Source organism: Ranitomeya variabilis, chromosome 1, assembly GCF_051348905.1.
Source record: "Ranitomeya variabilis isolate aRanVar5 chromosome 1, aRanVar5.hap1, whole genome shotgun sequence".
NCBI classification, from domain to species: domain Eukaryota; kingdom Metazoa; phylum Chordata; class Amphibia; order Anura; family Dendrobatidae; genus Ranitomeya; species Ranitomeya variabilis.
In genome coordinates, this window is record NC_135232.1 from 47,972,359 (window position 1) to 47,995,361 (window position 23,003).

The 23,003-nt window shown below is 42.2% G+C and overlaps 1 protein-coding gene across 2 annotated transcripts in view; it reads right to left on the reverse strand.

Moving 5' to 3' along the window:
• Window positions 1-23,003, reverse strand: part of SKOR2 (SKI family transcriptional corepressor 2) — a 56,744-nt gene that overhangs the window by 5,129 nt on the left and 28,612 nt on the right. For both annotated transcript variants that reach the window (XM_077280729.1, XM_077280728.1), the window contains exons 5-7: window positions 17,791-17,856; window positions 4,082-4,180; window positions 1,549-1,616 (exon numbers count right to left, since the gene is read on the reverse strand). In XM_077280729.1, coding sequence (XP_077136844.1) covers window positions 1,549-1,616; window positions 4,082-4,180; window positions 17,791-17,856 — 233 coding nt within the window. The remainder of the gene's footprint in view (window positions 1-1,548; window positions 1,617-4,081; window positions 4,181-17,790; window positions 17,857-23,003) is intronic.

Consider the following 23,003-nt stretch of genomic DNA (forward strand, 5'->3'; position numbering starts at 1 on the left):
CTGATCCTGAATGACATCCTCTATTATACTCCAGAGCTGCACTCACTATTCTGCTGGTGCAGTCACTTTGTACATACATTACATTACTGATCCTTTGTTACATCCTGTATTATACTCCAGAGCTGCACTCACTATTCTGCTGGTGCAGTCACTGTGTACATACATTACATTACTGATCCTGTTCTGATCCTGAGTTACATCCTGTATTATACCCCAGAGCTGCATTCACTATTCTGCTGGTGCAGTCACTGTGTACATACTTTACATTACTGATCCTGTTCTGATCCTGAGTTACATCCTGTATTATACTCCAGAGCTGCACTCACTATTCTGCTGGTGCAGTCACTGTGTACATACGTTACATTACTGCTCCTGAGTTACATCCTGTATTATACTCCAGAGCTGCACTCACTATTCTGCTGGTGCAGTCACTGTGTACATACATTACATTACTGATCCTGAGTTACAGCCTGTATTATACTCCAGAGCTGCACTCACTATTCTGCTGGTGCAGTCACTGTGTACATACATTACATTACTGATCCTGAGTTACATCCTGTATTATACCCCAGAGCTGCAGTCACTATTCTGCTGGTGCAGTCACTGTGTACATACATTACATTACTGATCCTGAGTTACATCCTGTATTATACTCCAGAGCTGCACTCACTATTCTGCTGGTGCAGTCACTGTGTACATACATTACATTACTGATCCTGAGTTACATCCTGTATTATACTCCAGAGCTGCACTCACTATTCTGCTGGTGCAGTCACTGTGTACATACATTACATTACTGATCCTGAGTTACATCCTGTATTATACCCCAGAGCTGCACTCACTATTCTGCTGGTGCAGTCACTGTGTACATACATTACTGATCCTGTACTGATCCTGAGTTACATCCTGTATTATACCCCAGAGCTGCAGTCACTATTCTGCTGGTGCAGTCACTGTGTACATACATTACATTACTGATCCTGAGTTACATCCTGTATTATACTCCAGAGCTGCACTCACTATTCTGCTGGTGCAGTCACTGTGTACATACATTACATTACTGATCCTGTACTGATCCTGTATTATACTCCAGAGCTGCACTCACTATTCTCCTGAATGACACAACCCAAAATGAAAATCAGCAGAGCAAACTTTTCAAATACTGAACAAACATGACATACTGGGAGATTTCTGTTCTGAAGACACCAGTATTAGGAATACAGCTCTTGACTATAATGGCAGACGTCAGGACTGGTATAGGAAAGCTCTGGGGTCTCTGGTGAGGCATAGGCATTGCTGTTGGAGCCATGTATTTTGTATGGGCAAAAATTACTTCCCTATTGATTTGCATGAGAATTTTTAAACTGATAGATTACAGATCTGCCGCCTAGTGGCACAAATCTGAACTGCGCAGAAGATGAATGATATTTAGTGGGGATATTTTAGAGATAAATCTGCAGTAGATCTGGGGTTAAATATAATAAAATTAGCTGTACACTGGCACTAATTATGGCAGCCTGTACTCAGTGGGGGAGGAATATAGCTTACAATTTGTAGTTGCTGGACCATTTCCTCTCTATATGCTAGTTCTCGCTTCATTTGGTCATGGAAGTTATCTGTGAAGGAAAATGGAAAAATAAAAAGAATTCATGATCAATAATTAACATACTAGAATGAAACATATTCAATGTAAGAGGCCGGATCACTCCCAGTCTCCTCTATTCATAAGTTACATAGAAGGTTACATACAACGCTCACATAAACAGTTCCAAAAACTGACTGTATGAACAGTGTTATGCCAAGCCCATATACAGTACCATATATGTCACTAGAAATAATGCCAAACAGTGCCAAAATGAATTGTAGTATACAGTGTCATGAGAAATATTGCCATATTGTGCCCATATAAATAGTACCTAACACAGTCATTAGAAACACTGCCCATAAAAATAATATTCTACACTGGTATTAAAAATATAGTCATAGTGTGCCCACATCAAGAGTGCCATACACTGTCAATAAAAAGAGTGTCATACAAAGTGTAACATACACAGCTATTAGATACTTGTGCCATATAGTGCTTATATTAATAGTGTCAAATACTGTTGTAAGAAATGGTGAAATCCAGTGTCAATATGAATCATACCGTACACTGTTATTAGAAAGAGTGATATGTAACACCCAGATGAATAGTTACATACAATGTCACTAGAAATAGTGCCATGCAATATCCATATATAGTACTATATACTGTCATTAGAAATAGTGCTTTACAGTGCTCAAATAAATAGTGCCATACAATGTCCTTAGAAATAGTGCAATATAAATATTAACATACACTGCTATTGGGAATATTTCCAAAGTGTGCCCTTCCGATTAGTGCTATACACTGTCATTAGAAATAATGCCATATAGTGCCCCTATAAATAGTGCCATCATCTGTCATTACAAATGTGCTATGAAAGGTGAAGCGTGTCATACAGTGCCCAAATAAATAATTCCAGAATCATCATATAAATATTGCCACACATTATAGAAACCGTGCCAAACAGTGCGCATAAATAGTATAAATATACTGTCATTATAAGTAGTGCCATACAGTGCTAATATACATAGTACAATACACTGTCATTACACATGTGCCATGCAAAGTTAATAGTGCCATACACTGCTCACATAAATAATTTCATAAACTTACAACATGAACGGCGCTATACAGTGTCCATATATATTATATCACATACTGTCATTAGAAATAGTGCCATATAGTGCCCATATAAATAATTCCATAATCCAATTATATAAACAGCACTATACAGTGCTCAAATAATAATAATACCTCACACTATAGAAATAGTGCCAAACAGTGCCCATAAATAGTACAACTATACTGACATTATAAGTAGTGCCATACAGTGCTAATATACATAGTACAATAATTCCATAATAAGATTATACAAACAGCGCCATACACTGCTCACATAAATAATTCCATTATTACATAAACTGCACTATACAGTGTCCATATATATTGTGCCATATACTGTTATTAGAAATAGTGCCATATAGTGCCCATATAAATGACACCATATACTGCCTATTCCCAGTGATTTGCCCCCTGCCCTCTTTTAACAGAGCAAAAACTAAGACTATGTGCACACTGAGTTTTTTTAGAGGAGTTTTAGGAGCAGAAACTGAGCAGAAACTCTCCAAATCTTCCTCGAAAAGTGAAAACTCCTCAAAAACGTTTTCTCTCGGTTTCAATCAAATTTGGTTTTTTTTTGCTTGTTACAAAAGAGCGCCAATGTAATCTTATAGGGTGTTATGTTTTATGGTGACGTGTGTGTGTATTATGTTTAGAGTGTTTTGCTTTTTTTTTTCTTTCAATATTTACTTTATAGAAAACTTTGTATTTATTTAATAAGATATCTGTCCGGCTGGATGGTGAGAGCGGCTGTGTGATGCTCCTACATGGGGTGAGGCCTCCAGGAGACCTCGGGGGCAGCTGCTGAGCAGAACTTATTAAAGATTCACAAGTGTCTGGACTTTTATCCTGGAGTATCTATCACTTTCGGCCCCTGGTAATGGAGGTAACATCGGAGAGTGAGCATTAAACAGCCGCTGCTCTTCTTTTAACAAACCTCATCGAGGATTAAGAGGCAAAACAGGAAGCGAAGAGACAAAGGTATCAGGCGAGGAAGCGCTCAGGAGGCTCTCATGGGAAGAGGAGATTTATACAATATATATATAAATCACTTAATGATGTTCTAAGAGGACTTTAACCCCTTGTAATACATCTAAGATAGAAATGAAGGGGTCTGTGCCCAAACGAGGACCTCCGCCCTGTGCCGGAACAATATTTATGTCATGTGAGCGCTGCAGCCCATCACTCACTGATAGGCTGCAGCGTTCACGTGACATAAGCAATGCCAGAAGATGACCAGAGAACACAAAGCAAAGAGTGGAGATCCGGGAGTATAAGTATGCAAATATTGTAACGTCACCGCTTATCCCTGGCCTTGGTTAACTATGAATCACAAATAATAATAATAATCGCAATTATAATAATAAATATTCTTACTGAACACAGGAAATGATGGCGTCCCCTTTAACACCTGGAATTCTTGCTCCAATCTCCTCCTCAGATCTATTTGTTCGAATAAAACTTTTTGAAGTTCTTCTAAAAATAAAAAATATAAAAGTGGAAGAATTTATATAAAATTTGACAAATGTTGAAAACAAAAAAAAATAGAAATGATGCCGCGCGGGCAGGGCGAGGTCTGCAGAAATCCATGAATATAAATCAATGCAATATATTATTTTAAAGTATTATATTACCGTGTCACGTATTGATTGATACGCATGCATTAATCTCAATTATATCCACCCAGCCTCTATATATTATTCATACGTAGCTTGTCAGACGTAAAATATGGTTCATAAGCCGGTTACCTGCCTAACTTTGCCGTTAACCCTTTCGGTAGGGTGATGCCGGCAGCGAGCGCCTCTCTGTGAGCGATGGGTTTCCAGCCTCAGGCAAGGAAGGAGTTAAAAGGGGCCATGTCGCTGCCATAATGAAGGGCGAATAATGGACTCTAATGTGTTCGCCCTCGAAGAGAGAAGGAAGAGATCACATCTGGCTGGCGGTAGTCGCCTGGGCCGGGCGGCGACTCTGACTGCGACCTTGTGCGTCCTTTTGAGTGCGTCGTTGGAATAAATGCATCTCAGCCCTGAGTCAAGCGACCAATTTTGTTTTTACAGAATGTTTCTTCCCAAGATGACCCATTGTTTAACCCCTTCATGACCAGAGGTATTTTCGTTTTTAGCTCCCCTTCTTCTCAGAACCATACCTTTTTTTTTCCGTCAATATGGGCTTCTTCTTTACGCAACGAGTTGTACTTTTCAATGACACCATTGGACTTACCGTATCGTGTACTGGAAAACGGGAAAAAAATTCCAAGTGATGTGAAATTGCAAAAAAAGTGCAATCCCACACTTGTTTTTTGTTTGGCTTTTTTACTAGGTTCACTAAATGCTAAAACTGACCTGTCATTATGATTCTCCAGGTCATTGCGAGTTCATAGACGCCAAACATGTCTAGGTTCTTTTTTATTTAAGCAGTGAAGAAAATTCCAAAAAATCTGTTAAAAAAAAAAAAAAGTACAATTTTCCGATACCCGTAGCGTCTTCATTTTTAGTGATCTGGGGTCGGGTGAGGGCTTATTTTATGCGTGCCGAGCTGACGTTTTTAATGACACCATTTTGGTGCAGATATGATCTTTTGATCGCTCGTTATTGCATTTTAATGCAATGTTGCGGAGACCAAAAAAACAGAATTCTGGCATTTTTACTTTTTTTCTTGCTACGCCGTTTAGGGATCGGGTTAATTCTTTTTTTTTGATAGATCGGGCGATTCTGAACGCGGCGATTCCAATTATGTGTGTGTTTGATTTTTTTTAATGTTTTAATTTGAATGGGGCAAAAGGGGGTGATTTGAACTTTTATATTTTTAAATTTTTTAAATATCTTTAAAAACATTTTTTTTTTCACTTTTGGCATGCTTCAATAGTGTCCATCGGAGGCTAGAAGCTTCCATAACTTGATCACCTCTGCTACATACAGGCGATGATCAGATCGCCTGTATGTAGCAGACTTGCTGACTTGCTATGAGCGCCGTCCATCGGGTGGCGCTCATAGGAATCCGACAGTGACAACCATAGAGGTCTGCTGGAGACTAGTGATGAGCGAGTATGCTCGGTACTTGAGATTTCTCGAGCATGCTCGGGTGGTCTCCAAGTATTTCTATATGCAAACGTTGCGGATTTGACTGTGGAATTTTCTGTGCAAATTCTGCATTTCTTGGCAGAAAACGCAGGTCAGAATCCGAGCCTTTTTTTTTGCGTTTTTTGTGCGTTTTATTTGCGGATTTGCTGCGGATTTCTTCCTTTTTTGACCCCTGCGGATTTCTATCAAGGAATGGGTGCAGAAACGCAGCAGATCCGCAAAAAGAAGTGACATGGTCCTTTTTTGTATCTGCTGCGTTTTCCATGTGGATTTTTCTGCACCATTAGCACAACATTTTTTTTTTTGCCTTTGATTTACATTGTACTGTAAATCACTTGTGGATCTGCAGCGTTTCTGCACAGAAAAAAACACTGCGGATCCGCAGGAAATCTGCAACGTGTGCACATACCCTGAATACATGTGAGGAATGCCTGTTTGTTAGAGAATCTCCACATGTATTCAGCCTGGCTAGCAGCTGCAAATCATGCAGCTGCGTCGACAAAAACTAAATCTCTGAGCACGCCGAAATACCACCCTAAGACCACCCAAGCATGTTCGGGAAATCTCGAGTAACGAGTATACTCGCTCATCACTACTGGAGACCTCTGGTTGTCATGCCGACCCATAAGCGACCAGCAGTCATGTGACACAGGCGCTGATGGGTGGGATTTCCGGCGCGCTTGTTGGAATCATGTGTTAAATTCTGCTGTCAGAGTTTGATAGCGGCGTTTAACAGGTTAACAGCCGCGGATGGATCGCGATTCCACCAGTGGCTGTTAGAGGCATATGTCAGCTGTTCAAAACAGCTGACATGTGCCAGAAAAGATGTGGACTCACCGCCAAAGCCCACCTCAAAGGGAGGGTGTTTGACATTGGCGTACTATTACACCCGATGTCGGATAGGGGTTAATTGGGTTTTTGTGCTATATGTATTTTTTAAACATGTTTGACAATGTTTTTTTCACATCATGATCTTTATTAAAGAATGTAATTTTGCAACTTTCACACTGGCCACTAGGGCTTATCTAAGGCTCATACTTCTTGTCCTTGTCTGAATGTACAGCTAGCTCGTTATCATCAGAGGCAGGATTACAATAAATGATAACACCTCTATATACAGATCATAACACGGGATCAACCATTCCCAATAGGTGATGTCACAGCTCACCTCCTCCTCCTGTACAATGATTGATAACACCTCTATATACAGTAGATAACACAGGATGCACCATACACAATAGGCGATATCACAGCTCACCTCCTCCTCCTCCTTCTGTACAATGACTGATAACACCTCTACATATAGTAGATAACTCAGGATCCACAATTCACAATAGGTGATGTCACAGCTCACCTCCTCCTCTTCCTGTACAATGGCTGATAACACCTCTATATACAGAACATAACACGGGATCCACCATTCCCAATAGGTGATGTCACAGCTCACCTCCTCCTCCTGTACAATGACTGATTACACCTCTATATACAGTAGATAACACAGGATCCACAATTCACAATACATGATGTCACAGTATAACACCCCAGGTCCCTGGTTGTTACAGAGGCATTGCATTCATCACGGGGAGAGTGATGTCATGCACGGAAGCGAGGAAGGATCCCTTTTATCAGGTATCACAAGCATGCAATATGTTCTTACTCCAGGCCAGAAGGAGCTCTGATCCAGTTTGTGGGTGGCTCCCCTATATATATATACACTCACCGGCCACTTTATTAGGTACACCATGCTAGTAACGGGTTGGACCCCCTTTTGCCTTCAGAACTGCCTCAATTCTTCGTGGCATAGATTCAACAAGGTGCTGGAAGCATTCCTCAGAGATTTTGGTCCATATTGACATGATGGCATCACACAGTTGCCGCAGATTTGTCGGCTGCACATCCCAAAGATGCTCCATACAAGGCAGGATGGATCCATGCTTTCATGTTGTTTACGCCAAATTCTGACCCTACCATCCGAATGTCGCAGCAGAAATCGAGACTCATCAGACCAAGCAACGTTTTTCCAATCTTCTACTGTCCAATTTCGATGAGCTTGTACAAATTGTAGCCTCAGTTTCCTGTTCTTAGCTGAAAGGAGTGGTACCCGGTGTGGTCTTCTGCTGCTGTAGCCCATCTGCCTCAAAGTTCGACGCACTGTGCGTTCAGAGATGCTCTTAGGCCTACCTTGGTTGTAACGGGTGGCGATTTGAGTCACTGTTGCCTTTCTATCAGCTCGAACCAGTCTGCCCATTCTCCTCTGACCTCTGGCATCAACAAGGCATTTCCGCCCACAGAACTGCCGCTCACTGGATTTTTTTTCTTTTTCGGACCATTCTCTGTAAACCCTAGAGATGGTTGTGCGTGAAAATCCCAGTAGATCAGCAGTTTCTGAAATACTCAGACCAGCCCTTCTGGCACCAACAACCATGCCACGTTCAAAGGCACTCAAATCACCTTTCTTCCCCATACTGATGCTCGGTTTGAACTGCAGGAGATTGTCTTGACCATGTCTACATGCCTAAATGCACTGAGTTGCCGCCATGTGATTGGCTGATTAGAAATTAAGTGTTAACAAGAAGTTGGACAGGTGTACTTAATAAAGTGGCCAGTGAGTGTATATATATATATATATATATATATATATATATATATATATATATATATATATATATATATTCAAACAAAAGCAGGCAGCACTCTGTTTCCAAGTAAATATGCAGGACTTTAATGGACCCACATGTCTCAGCGACGTTTCGGCTCGACTGAGCCTTTCTCAAGGCTTGAGAAAGGCTCAGTCGAGCCGAAACGTCGCTGAGACATGTGGGTCCATTAAAGTCCTGCATATTTACTTGGAAACAGAGTGCTGCCTGCTTTTGTTTGAATATTGACTGGAGACGACCGGTGGACGGGTGGTCTATGGGCATTGCACCTGAAGCTAAGTATAGGAGTTGTGCTGTTCCAATTTTGGGTATTATATATATATATATATATATATATTCTGGCTGGGCTGGAGGGGAAGTTAGGTCAGTCTGTCAGAGACAGACCAGAGAGGAAAGAGAGGGGCCGTGCAGCCTCATGAGGTGCTGCAGCTCCTGGAAGGGAGAGAGAAAGATGGAATAAGTTGTAGAGAGCGTGAAGGAGGAAAAGAAGCAAAAGGCGAAGTAAAGAGCTGGAGAGAGAAGCTGCAAGTGAGCTTCCTCCATGCTGAGTGCAGATACTGGTAGACGGAAGACCGAGGTTGTGCAGTATTTTATGTCCCACAGCAGAAACCGGCAGACGGCTGGACTTCAAGTTACCTGTCCACCATTAACACCAGAGGACACATTAACAGATAGAGCCCGGGTCGTGATAGAGATTGTTGTGAATTAGACTTTTTTGGCTCCCTCTAGTGGTTACTAGTGATATGACTCTGGGATTTCCTTCCCTCTGTTTGCACCCACCTGGGTCGTTACTTCAGGGGTGTTGCTATATAACCCTCCTGGAACCTTAGTCCAGTGCCTGGCATCGGTGTTATCAGACACATTCTGTTTGCTCCTGTTTGCTGGTCCTGGTTCGTGCTAAATTAAGCTAAGTCTTGCTTCTTTGTTTTTTGGGTTATTTGTTTGCTATCATTTTTGTCCAGCTTGTACTAAATGTGATTCCTGACCTTGCTGGAAGCTCTAGGGGGCTGGTGTTCTCCCCCCGGGCCGTTAGACGGTTCGGGGGTTCTTGAATTTCCAGTGTGGATATTTTTGATAAGATTTTTTGCTGACCATATAAGTTATCTTTCTATATTCTGCTATTAGCTAGTGGGCCTCTCTTTGCTAAATTCCTAGCTCATTCTTATGTTTGTCTTTTCCTCTTACCTCACCGTTATTATTTGTGGGGGGCTTCTATCCAACTTTTTGGGGTATTTCCTCTGGAGGCAAGAAAGGTCTTTCTTTTCCCTTCTAGGGGTAGTTAGCTCTCCGGCTGGCGCGAGACGTCTAGGATCAACGTAGGAACGTTCCCCGGCTGCTGGTATTTGTGGTGCTAGGATTAGTTATATGGTCAGCCTAGTTACCACTGCCCTATGAGCTGGTTTTCTGTATTTACTGACTTAGCATTATTCCTGAGACCCTCTGCCATTGGGGTCATAACAAGAGATCCTGTAAAAAGGCTCGAGTTGCCTGTCATACCGGTTAGTGTCCTACATTAAGGGGGACAGAGAGAACGTGAGGACCTTGTGTGAGGCCTAAGGCAGCAAGGGACTACACCACAGCATTAGAAGGAAGGCATCCAACCCCACCTGGTAAGGGGGATTCCAGATTCGCTTTCGAGCTGGCTGGACCATACCAGTTCCTGTGATCCGGTACCTTGGACTGTGGCTGCCTGAACTCTACAGTAAAGAGGTAAAGAGACTGCAACCCTGTGTCCTCCGTTTCTTTCTACACCACCTACCACCTGTCCCTATTACACCGGGAGCTCTGGGGACCCAGCTTCACCTGTGGGAAGTCATACCATCCCAGCTGCCATAACATCACCCCAGCAGACCCCTTTAAGCAGTATCGGTCATCCCTGACCGAATATCACAGGCGGCGTCATGAACTTTTATTACCATTTCACACACCCCTTTACAGACCGTTCCTTTTACATGGGCGCCCAGGGCCACGGACCTCCCTTTAAGTACTGTACCCGGTATCGAGTACCCCACGGCCCTGGCAGGCGTTCCAACAGCTCAACTCCTCCTCCTCCTGTACAATGACTGATAACACCTCTATATACAGTAGATAACACAGGATCCACCATTCACAATAGTTAGTCACAGCTCACCTCCCCCTCCTGTACAATGACTGATAACACCTCTATATTCAGTAGATAACACAAGATCCACCATTCACAATAGATGATATCACAGCTCACCTCCTCCCCCTGTACAATGACTGATAACACCTCTATATACAGTAGATAAAACAGGATCCACCATTCACAATAGGTGATGTCACAGCTCACCTCCTCCTCCTGTACAATGACTGATAACACAGTAGATAACACAAAATCCACCATTCACAATAGATGTCACAGCTCACCTCCTCCTCCTCCTGTTCAATGACTGATAACACCTTTATATACAGTAGATAACACAGGATCCACCATTCACAATAGGTGATGTCACAGCTCACCTCCTCCTCCTGTACAATGACTGATAACACCTCTATATTCAGTAGATAACACAGGATCCACCATTCACAATAGGTGATATCACAGCTCAACTCCTCCTCCTGTACAATGACTGATAACACCTCTATATACAGTAGATAACACTGGATCCACCATGCACAATAGGTGATGTCACAGCTCACCTCCTCCTCCTGTACAATGTCTGACAACACCTCTATATACAGCAGATAACACAGGATCCACCATTCACAATAGGTAATGTCACAGCTCACCTCCTCCTCCTCCTGTACAATGACTGATAACACCTCTATATACAGTAGATAACACAGGATTCACATCCACAATAGGTGATGTCACAGCTCACCTCCTCCTCCTGTACAATGACTGATAACACCTCTATATACAGCAGATAACACAGGATCCACCATTCACAATAGGTAATGTCACAGCTCACCTCCTCCTCCTCCTGTACAATGACTGATAACACCTCTATATACAGTAGATAATACAGGATCCACCATTCACAATAGGTGATGTCACAGCTCACCTCCTCCTCCTGTACAATGACTGATAACACCTCTATATACAGTAGATAATACAGGATCCACCATTCACAATAGGTGATGTCACAGCTCACCTCCTCCTCCTGTACAATGACTGATAACACCTCTATATATAGTAGATACCACAGGATCCACCATTCACAATAGGTGATATCACAGCTCACCGCCTCCTCCTGTACAATGACTGATAACACCTCTATATACAGTAGATAACACAGGATCCACCATGCACAATAGGTGATGTCACAGCTCACCTCCTCCTCCTGTACAATGTCTGACAACACCTCTATATACAGCAGATAACACAGGATCCACCATTCACAATAGGTAATGTCACAGCTCACCTCCTCCTCCTCCTGTACAATGACTGATAACACCTCTATATACAGTAGATAACACAGGATTCACCATCCACAATAGGTGATGTCACAGCTCTCCTCCTCCTGTACAATGACTGATAACACCTCTATATACAGTAGATAACACTGGATCCACCATGCACAATAGGTGATGTCACAGCTCACCTCCTCCTCCTGTACAATGTCTGACAACACCTCTATATACAGCAGATAACACAGGATCCACCATTCACCATAGGTAATGTCACAGCTCACCTCCTCCTCCTCCTGTGCAATGACTGATAACACCTCTATATACAGTAGATAATACAGGATCCACCATTCACAATAGGTGATGTCACAGCTCACCTCCTCCTCCTGTACAATGACTGATAACACCTCTATATACAGTAGATACCACAGGATCCACCATTCACAATAGGTGATATCACAGCTCACCGCCTCCTCCTGTACAATGACTGATAACACCTCTATATACAGTAGATAACACTGGATCCACCATGCACAATAGGTGATGTCACAGCTCACCTCCTCCTCCTGTACAATGACTGATAACACCTCTATATACAGTAGATAATACAGGATCCACCATTCACAATAGGTGATGTCACAGCTCACCTCCTCCTCCTGTACAATGACTGATAACACCTCTATATACAGTAGATACCACAGGATCCACCATTCACAATAGGTGATATCACAGCACACCGCCTCCTCCTGTACAATGACTGATAACACCTCTATATACAGTAGATAACACAGGATCCACCATTCACAATAGGTGATGTCACAGCTCACCTCCTCCTCCTCCTGTACAATGACTGATAACACCTCTATATACAGTAGATAATACAGGATCCACCATTCACAATAGGTGATGTCACAGCTCACCTCCTCCTCCTGTACAGTGACTGATAACATCTCTATATACAGTAGATAACGCAGGATCCAACATTCACAATAGGTGATGTCACAGCTCACCTCCTCCTCCTGTACAATGACTGATAACACCTCTATATACAGTAGATAACACTGGATCCACCATTCACAATAGGTGATGTCACAGCTCACCTCCTCCTGTACAATGACTGATAACACCTCTATATACAGTAGATAACACAGGATCCACCATTCACAATAGGTGATGTCACAGCTCACCTCCTCCTCCTGTACAATGACTGATAACACCTCTATATACAGCAGATAACACAGGATCCACCATTCACAATAGGTGATGTCACAGCTCACCTCCTCCTCCTGTACAATGACTGATAGCACCTCTATATATAGTAGATAACACAGGATCCACCATACACAATAGGTGATGTCACAGCTCACCTCCTCCTCCTGTACAATGACTGATAACACCTCTATATACAGTAGATAACACAGGATCCACCATTCACAATAGGTGATGTTACAGCTCACCTCCTCCTGTACAATGACTGATAACACCTCTATATACAGTAGATAACACAGGATCCACCATTCACAATAGGTGATGTCACAGCTCACCTCCTCCTCCTGTACAATGACTGATAACACCTCTATATACAGTAGATAACACAGGATCCACCATTCACAATAGGTGATGTCACAGCTCACCTCCTCCTCCTGTACAATGACTGATAACACCTCTATATACAGTAGATAATACAGGATCCACCATTCACAATAGGTGATGTCACAGCTCACCTCCTCCTCCTGTACAATGACTGATAACACCTCTATATACAGTAGATAATACAGGATCCACCATTCACAATAGGTGATGTCACAGCTCACCTCCTCCTCCTGTACAATGACTGATAACACCTCTATATACAGTAGATACCACAGGATCCACCATTCACAATAGGTGATATCACAGCACACCGCCTCCTCCTGTACAATGACTGATAACACCTCTATATACAGTAGATAACACAGGATCCACCATTCACAATAGGTGATGTCACAGCTCACCTCCTCCTCCTCCTGTACAATGACTGATAACACCTCTATATACAGTAGATAATACAGGATCCACCATTCACAATAGGTGATGTCACAGCTCACCTCCTCCTCCTGTACAGTGACTGATAACATCTCTATATACAGTAGATAACGCAGGATCCAACATTCACAATAGGTGATGTCACAGCTCACCTCCTCCTCCTGTACAATGACTGATAACACCTCTATATACAGTAGATAACACTGGATCCACCATTCACAACAGGTGATGTCACAGCTCACCTCCTCCTGTACAATGACTGATAACACCTCTATATACAGTAGATAACACAGGATCCACCATTCACAATAGGTGATGTCACAGCTCACCTCCTCCTCCTGTACAATGACTGATAACACCTCTATATACAGCAGATAATACAGGATCCACCATTCACAATAGGTGATGTCACAGCTCACCTCCTCCTCCTGTACAATGACTGATAACACCTCTATATACAGTAGATAATACAGGATCCACCATTCACAATAGGTGATGTCACAGCTCACCTCCTCCTCCTGTACAATGACTGATAACACCTCTATATACAGTAGATACCACAGGATCCACCATTCACAATAGGTGATATCACAGCACACCGCCTCCTCCTGTACAATGACTGATAACACCTCTATATACAGTAGATAACACAGGATCCACCATTCACAATAGGTGATGTCACAGCTCACCTCCTCCTCCTCCTGTACAATGACTGATAACACCTCTATATACAGTAGATAATACAGGATCCACCATTCACAATAGGTGATGTCACAGCTCACCTCCTCCTCCTGTACAGTGACTGATAACATCTCTATATACAGTAGATAACGCAGGATCCAACATTCACAATAGGTGATGTCACAGCTCACCTCCTCCTCCTGTACAATGACTGATAACACCTCTATATACAGTAGATAACACTGGATCCACCATTCACAATAGGTGATGTCACAGCTCACCTCCTCCTGTACAATGACTGATAACACCTCTATATACAGTAGATAACACAGGATCCACCATTCACAATAGGTGATGTCACAGCTCACCTCCTCCTCCTGTACAATGACTGATAACACCTCTATATACAGCAGATAACACAGGATCCACCATTCACAATAGGTGATGTCACAGCTCACCTCCTCCTCCTGTACAATGACTGATAGCACCTCTATATATAGTAGATAACACAGGATCCACCATACACAATAGGTGATGTCACAGCTCACCTCCTCCTCCTGTACAATGACTGATAACACCTCTATATACAGTAGATAACACAGGATCCACCATTCACAATAGGTGATGTTACAGCTCACCTCCTCCTGTACAATGACTGATAACACCTCTATATACAGTAGATAACACAGGATCCACCATTCACAATAGGTGATGTCACAGCTCACCTCCTCCTCCTGTACAATGACTGATAACACCTCTATATACAGTAGATAACACAGGATCCACCATTCACAATAGGTGATGTCACAGCTCACCTCCTCCTCCTGTACAATGACTGATAACACCTCTATATACAGTAGATAATACAGGATCCACCATTCACAATAGGTGATGTCACAGCTCACCTCCTCCTCCTGTACAATGACTGATAACACCTCTATATACAGTAGATAATACAGGATCCACCATTCACAATAGGTGATGTCACAGCTCACCTCCTCCTCCTGTAGAATGACTGATAATACCTCTATATACAGTAGATAATACAGGATCCACCATTCACAATAGGTGATGTCACAGCTCACCTCCTCCTCCTGTACAATGACTGATAACACCTCTATATACAGTAGATACCACAGGATCCACCATTCACAATAGGTGATATCACAGCACACCGCCTCCTCCTGTACAATGACTGATAACACCTCTATATACAGTAGATAACACAGGATCCACCATTCACAATAGGTGATGTCACAGCTCACCTCCTCCTCCTCCTGTACAATGACTGATAACACCTCTATATACAGTAGATAATACAGGATCCACCATTCACAATAGGTGATGTCACAGCTCACCTCCTCCTCCTGTACAGTGACTGATAACATCTCTATATACAGTAGATAACGCAGGATCCAACATTCACAATAGGTGATGTCACAGCTCACCTCCTCCTCCTGTACAATGACTGATAACACCTCTATATACAGTAGATAACACTGGATCCACCATTCACAATAGGTGATGTCACAGCTCACCTCCTCCTGTACAATGACTGATAACACCTCTATATACAGTAGATAACACAGGATCCACCATTCACAATAGGTGATGTCACAGCTCACCTCCTCCTCCTGTACAATGACTGATAACACCTCTATATACAGCAGATAACACAGGATCCACCATTCACAATAGGTGATGTCACAGCTCACCTCCTCCTCCTGTACAATGACTGATAGCACCTCTATATATAGTAGATAACACAGGATCCACCATACACAATAGGTGATGTCACAGCTCACCTCCTCCTCCTGTACAATGACTGATAACACCTCTATATACAGTAGATAACACAGGATCCACCATTCACAATAGGTGATGTTACAGCTCACCTCCTCCTGTACAATGACTGATAACACCTCTATATACAGTAGATAACACAGGATCCACCATTCACAATAGGTGATGTCACAGCTCACCTCCTCCTCCTGTACAATGACTGATAACACCTCTATATACAGTAGATAACACAGGATCCACCATTCACAATAGGTGATGTCACAGCTCACCTCCTCCTCCTGTACAATGACTGATAACACCTCTATATACAGTAGATAATACAGGATCCACCATTCACAATAGGTGATGTCACAGCTCACCTCCTCCTCCTGTACAATGACTGATAACACCTCTATATACAGTAGATAATACAGGATCCACCATTCACAATAGGTGATGTCACAGCTCACCTCCTCCTCCTGTAGAATGACTGATAATACCTCTATATACAGTAGATAATACAGGATCCACCATTCACAATAGGTGATGTCACAGCTCACCTCCTCCTCCTGTACAATGACTGATAACACCTCTATATACAGTAGATAACACTGGATCCACCATGCACAATAGTTGATGTCACAACCTCCATTTAACACAAAAACCTGATTTAAACAACAGGTAATTTTCTGATGCCACACTCCCTTTCCATACAGTTGAGTGTTTGCTGCAATGGTTTTTGGCACAGACAATCCTCTATGAGCCAAAAACAGCAGCAGCATCAAAATCCATCAACGCCGGTCTCTGCAGTCCTGAAAGTCCTCGTAGATCTCTGCAGGTAAAAATATATCCACCTGGAGGGCCAAATGTTTTAGTGAAAAATCCTAAAACTTCTCACAGCTGAGGTTTTGCTACAATGTTAGTCTCTGTCTATGAGCACATGAAGTCTTTTTGCTTCATATTTTTGGAACAGAAACTGAGCGGAAAATCCAAGTTTTTGAGTCTAGAAGTAAATCAGTGTCTCTCCATTTACTTTGACAATCCTTACAGCTGAGGGTTTGCTACAGTTGCATACAGTCTACGCAATCCTCTGTGAGGCGAACACCTCAATGGTCGGGGAAAGGTCTTGGAGGTGGACACTTCTGGGGAACAAAACTAAGGACAATATTTGGGGTCTCATTCGGTCTTTGTTATGGAATGTGTTTCTTTTATTTGCCCCGTTGTCAAATATATTCTCCCGGGCCCTGAAAGTTTGGATGCCATGTTGGATGACCACTGTGGGAACCAATAACTGCCTATGGAATAATGTATAGCACAGACTGGCACCGGATGGCATCAAGAGACTTTTTATATCCTGGCAATCAGGAAAATAAAAACTAACGCGTTTCACACTTCCATTATCTTTAAGGTTATTTAGGTCTGAAATGCGTCGATAGTAGTTTTATGTCTTATACTACTGATATTTGAGGACTAAGCTTGGATATTATACCTTTCCCCATGGTCCCCATATCCTTCTTCAGGGCTTCTGACGAGCTGTTGTCCTGAGCGGCTTCTCCTGCAGGAAAAAAAAAAACATAAAAAAACGAAACGTCTTTTTAACGAGTTTGTTGACTTTGTTTTCTTTTTTTTTCCCCATTTATTTTGTACTCCCTTTTTTTTGGCTCCTGTCCGCTTTTATGGCAGTCAAGTAATTGCCTTTTTCAAGATTAAAACAGTTTCCCGGGCAGAGAAGAGGCGACATAAATTTCACTTTAAGGGCCCATTCGGCGTGGCGCGTTGCCACAGGCGGGGGACGAGGTTACGGCTCGCGCTCGTTGGATTAACCACCGTCTCTCTCTCTCGCTTTGTCGCTTTTTACATGTTTAGTGTTGGCTGTCAAGAAAGATATTGGCATCTGTTAGTGATGGGTGGGAGGCTCGACGCGTTTTATGTCTTTACTCGGAATGTTTATATTCTGCCTTTTATGCCAACATTTCAACAAGTTATTAAAGTAAAGATGGAGAAAGATCAGTGTTTCGCTCGTGACCCACTGAGAACATGATGCAAAAGTTAATTAAACACGTTATGGGCGCAGATGTCCCGCTATTTCTTTTTTTTTTTTTTTTTTGGTCGGTTCTTCTTATTTTGTGAGATTCAACATTAACTTTATGTCTATGTAATAACTGCACCGAGGACTTTGTACCAGAAAAGCAGTGAAAATATTACTACATCAGTTCAGAATTCGTATAAGGGGCTACAATGTATCGCTGAGGACTTGCTATAACATGTAGTAAATTTACATATATATATATTTTTGTTTCAGAAAAATGGAAACAAAATGGAGAAATAAAATGGAACAGAAGATGGTAAAAAAGAAAAAATAAATTGACATAAAAAGAGAATAAAATTTTAAAAAAGTAAAATAAGCAAACAACAACATAAGGAAAAAGAATAGTATTAATAATAGTAATAATAAATATTAAATGTATTTTAATTTCAGCCTAAGACCTATTCTCTTTATTATCTAGATTACACTTGGTCCAAAATCATTTGCTGATTCATTCTTAGGCCGGCGTCACACTGGCGAGTTTTACGGACGTATGAGCGCAGAAAATACATCCGTAAAATACGCATAACACACGGCACAACGATTCCCTATGTCCCAGCTCCTATCAGCCGTATTTTACTGATCCGTATTATACGGTCCTCTACGGCCGTACAAAATCGCAGCATGCTGCGTTTGTCAGCGTATTGCGCAAATAAATCGCCAATGAAAGTCTATGGGGGCGAGAAAAATACGGATTCCACACGGACCAGCAGTGTGACTTGCGAGAAATACGCAGCGGTGTTAGTGAAAAGTCGGTAATTCAATTGCCGGCTTTTCATTTCTCCTGCCTAAACCCGACATGATATGAGACATGGTTTACATACAGTAAACCATCTCATATCCCCTTTTTTTTTCGCATATTCCACACTACTAATGTTAGTAGTGTGTATGTGCAAAATTTGGGTGCTGTAGCTGCGAAAATAAAGGGTTAAATTGCTGAAAAAAATGGTGTGGGCTCCCGCGCAATTTTCTCCGCCAGAGTGGTAAAGCCAGTGACTGACGGCAGATATTAATAGCCAGGAGAGGGTCCATGGTTATTGGCCCCCCCGTGGCTAAAAACATCTGCCCCCAGCCACCCCAGAAAAGGCACATCTGGAAGATGCGCCTATTCTGGCACTTGGCCACTCTCTTCCCACTCCCTGTAGCGGTGGGATATGGGGTAATGAAGGGTTAATGCCACCTTGCTATTGTAAGGTGACATTAAGCCAGATTAATAATGGAGAGGCGTCAATTATGTCACCTATCCATTATTAATCCAATTGTCTGAAAGGGTTAAAAAACACACACACATTATTAAAAGGTATTTTAGTGAAATAAACACACAGGTTGTTTTAGTATTTTATTGTTCTCTCAATCCAGCTGAACACCCTCGCTTGGCAAAATAATAAACCCACAAGATACATACCCTCAGAAGAACTGTCACGTCCCACGAGGTAATCCATCTGAAGGGGTTAACTCAATTTACAGGCAGGAGCTGTGCTAAAGCACTCGCTCGTGCCTGTAACCCCCGGGGAATGAATGAAAGCTGAGTGATCTGTACTTACATTGAGTTGCGGTGAGGCGCCCTCTGGTGGATGAACTCATGAACTGGAGCCTTGGAAAAGTTCCCACGCTCGAGTTCATATGAGTTCATCCACCAGAGGGCGCCTCACCGCAACTCAATGTAAGTACAGATCACTCAGCTTTCATTCATTCCCCGGGGGTTACAGGCATGAGCGAGTGCTTTAGCGCAGCTCCTGCCTGTAAATTGAGTTAACCCCTTCAGACGGATTACCTCGTGGGACGTGACAGGTCATCTGAGGGTATGTATCTTGTGGGTTTATTATTTTGCCAAGCGAGGGTGTTCAGCTGGATTGAGAGAGCAATAAAATTCTAAAACAACCTGTGTGTTTATTTCATTAAAATACTTTTTAATAATGTGTGTGTGTGTGTGTGTGTGTGTGTTTTTTAACCCTTTCAGACAATTGGATTAATAATGGATAGGTGACATAATTGACGCCTCTCCATTATTAATCTGGCTTAATGTCACCTTACAATAGCAAGGTGGCATTAACCCTTCATTACCCCATATCCCACCGCTACAGGGAGTGGGAAGAGAGTGGCCAAGTGCCAGGATAGGCGCATCTTCCAGATGTGCCTTTTCTGGGGTGGCTGGGGGCAGATGTTTTTAGCCACGGGGGGCCAATAACCGTGGACCCTCTCCTGGCTATTAATATCTGTCCTCAGTCACTGGCTTTACCACTCTGGCGGAGAAAATTGCGCGGGAGCCCACGCCAATTTTTTCCGCCATTTAACCCTTTATTTTAGCAGCTACAGCGCCCAAATTTTGCACATACACACTACTAACATTAGAAGTGTGGAATATGCAAAAAAAATGGGGATATGAGATGGTTTACTGTATGTAAACCATGTCTCATATCCTGTCGGGTTTGTGAAGGAGAAATGAAAAGCCGGCAATTGAATTACCGTCTTTTAACATATATCGCGCTGAATTAAATAAAAATACAGAATATATATATATGTGTCTCAATGACATGTATATATATATATACTGTATATATGTTTTCTCGAACATTTGAGCACATAAATCCATTAGATGTCGGTTTTGCAAGCCTGCGAGAAAATATCGCAGTACGGATGCCATACGGATTACATACGGAGGATGCCATGCGCAAAATACGCTGACACACCCTGACTACGGATCACTATTTTGGGAACATTTCTCCGTATTACGGCCGTATTACGGCCGTAAAAAACGGACCGTATTGTCTTACGCTGAGTGTGACGCCGGCCTTAAAAGGGATTTAGAATGCGTTTTAGGGTCTGTTTTTCTACTACAGAGTCTTAACCCCTTAAGCCCCAAGGGTGGTTTGCACGTTAATGACCGGGCCAATTTTTACAATTCTGACCACTGTCCCTTTATGAGGTTATAACTCTGGAATGCTTCAACAGATCTGAGCGATTCTGACATTGTTTTCTCGTGACATATTGTAATTCATGATAGTGGTAAAATTTCTTTCATATAACTTGCGTTTATTTGTGAAAAAAACGGAAATTTGGCGAAAATTTTGAAAATGTCGCAATTTTCCAACTTTGAATTTTTATGCCCTTAAATCACAGAGATATGTCACGCAAAATACTTAATAAGTAACATTTCCCACATATCTACTTTACATCAGCACAATTTTGGAACCCCAATTTTTTTTTGTTAGGGAGTTATAAGGGTTAAAAGTTGACCAGAAATTTCTCATTTTTACAACACCATTTTTTTTAGGGACCTCATCTCATTTGAATTCATTTTGAGGGGTCTATATGATAGAAAATACCCAAGTGTGACATCATTCTAAAACTGCACCCCTCAAGGTGCTCAAAACCACATTCAAGAAGTTTATTAACCCTTCAGGTGTTTCACAGGAATTTTTGGAATGTTTAAATAAAAATGAACATTTTACTTTTTTTTCACACAAAATTTATTTCAGCTCCAATTTGTTTTATTTTACCAAGGGTAACAGGAGAAAATGGACCCCAAAAGTTGTTGTACAATTTGTCCTGAGTACGCTGAAACCCCATATGTGGGGGTAAACCACTGTTTGGGCGCATGGCAGAGCTCGGAAGGAAAGGAGCGCCATTTTACTTTTCAATGCAAAATTGACTGGAATTGAGATGGGATGCCATGTTGCGTTTGGAGATCCCCTGATGTGCGTAAACATTGAAACCCCCCACAAGTGACACCATTTTGGAAAGTAGACCCCCTAAGGAACTTATCTAGATGTGTGGTGAGCACTTTGACCCAACAAGTGCTTCACAGAAGTTCATAATGCAGAGCCGTAAAAATAAAAAAAAATCATATTTTTTCACAAAAATGATCTTTTCGCTCCCAATTTTTTATTTTCCCAAGGGTGAGAGAAGAAATTGGACCACAAAAGTTGTTGTGCAATTTGTCCTGAGTACGCTGATGCCCCATATGTGGGGGTAAATGACTGTTTGGGCGCATGGCAGAGCTCGGAAGGGAAGGAGCGCCGATTGACTTTTCAATGTAAAATTGACTGGAATTGAGATGGGACACCATGTCGCGTTTGGAGAGCCCCTGATGTGCCTAAACATTAAAACCCCCCACAAGTGACACCATTTTGGAAAGTAGACCCCCTAAGGAACTTATCTAGATGTGTTTTGAGAGCTTGGAACCCCCAAGTCTTTCACTACAGTTTATAACGCAGAGCCGTGAAAATATATATTTTTTTCACAAAAATGATTTTTTAGCCCCCAGTTTTGTATTTTCACAAGGTTAACAGGATAAATTGGACCCCAATAGTTGTCCAATTTGTCCTGAGTATGCTGATACCCCATATGTGGGGGTAACCACTGTTTGGGCGCATGGCAGAGCTCGGAAGGAAAGGAGTGCCATTTGGAATGCAGACTTAGATGGATTGGTCTGCAGGTGTCACGTTGCATTTGCAGAGCCCCTGATGTACCCAAACAGTAGAAACCCCCCACAAGTGACCCCATATTGGAAACTAGACCTCCCAAGGAACTTATCTAGATGTGTTGTGAGAACTTTGAACCCCCAAGTGTTTCACTACAGTTTACAACACAGTTCCGTGAAAATAAAAAATCTT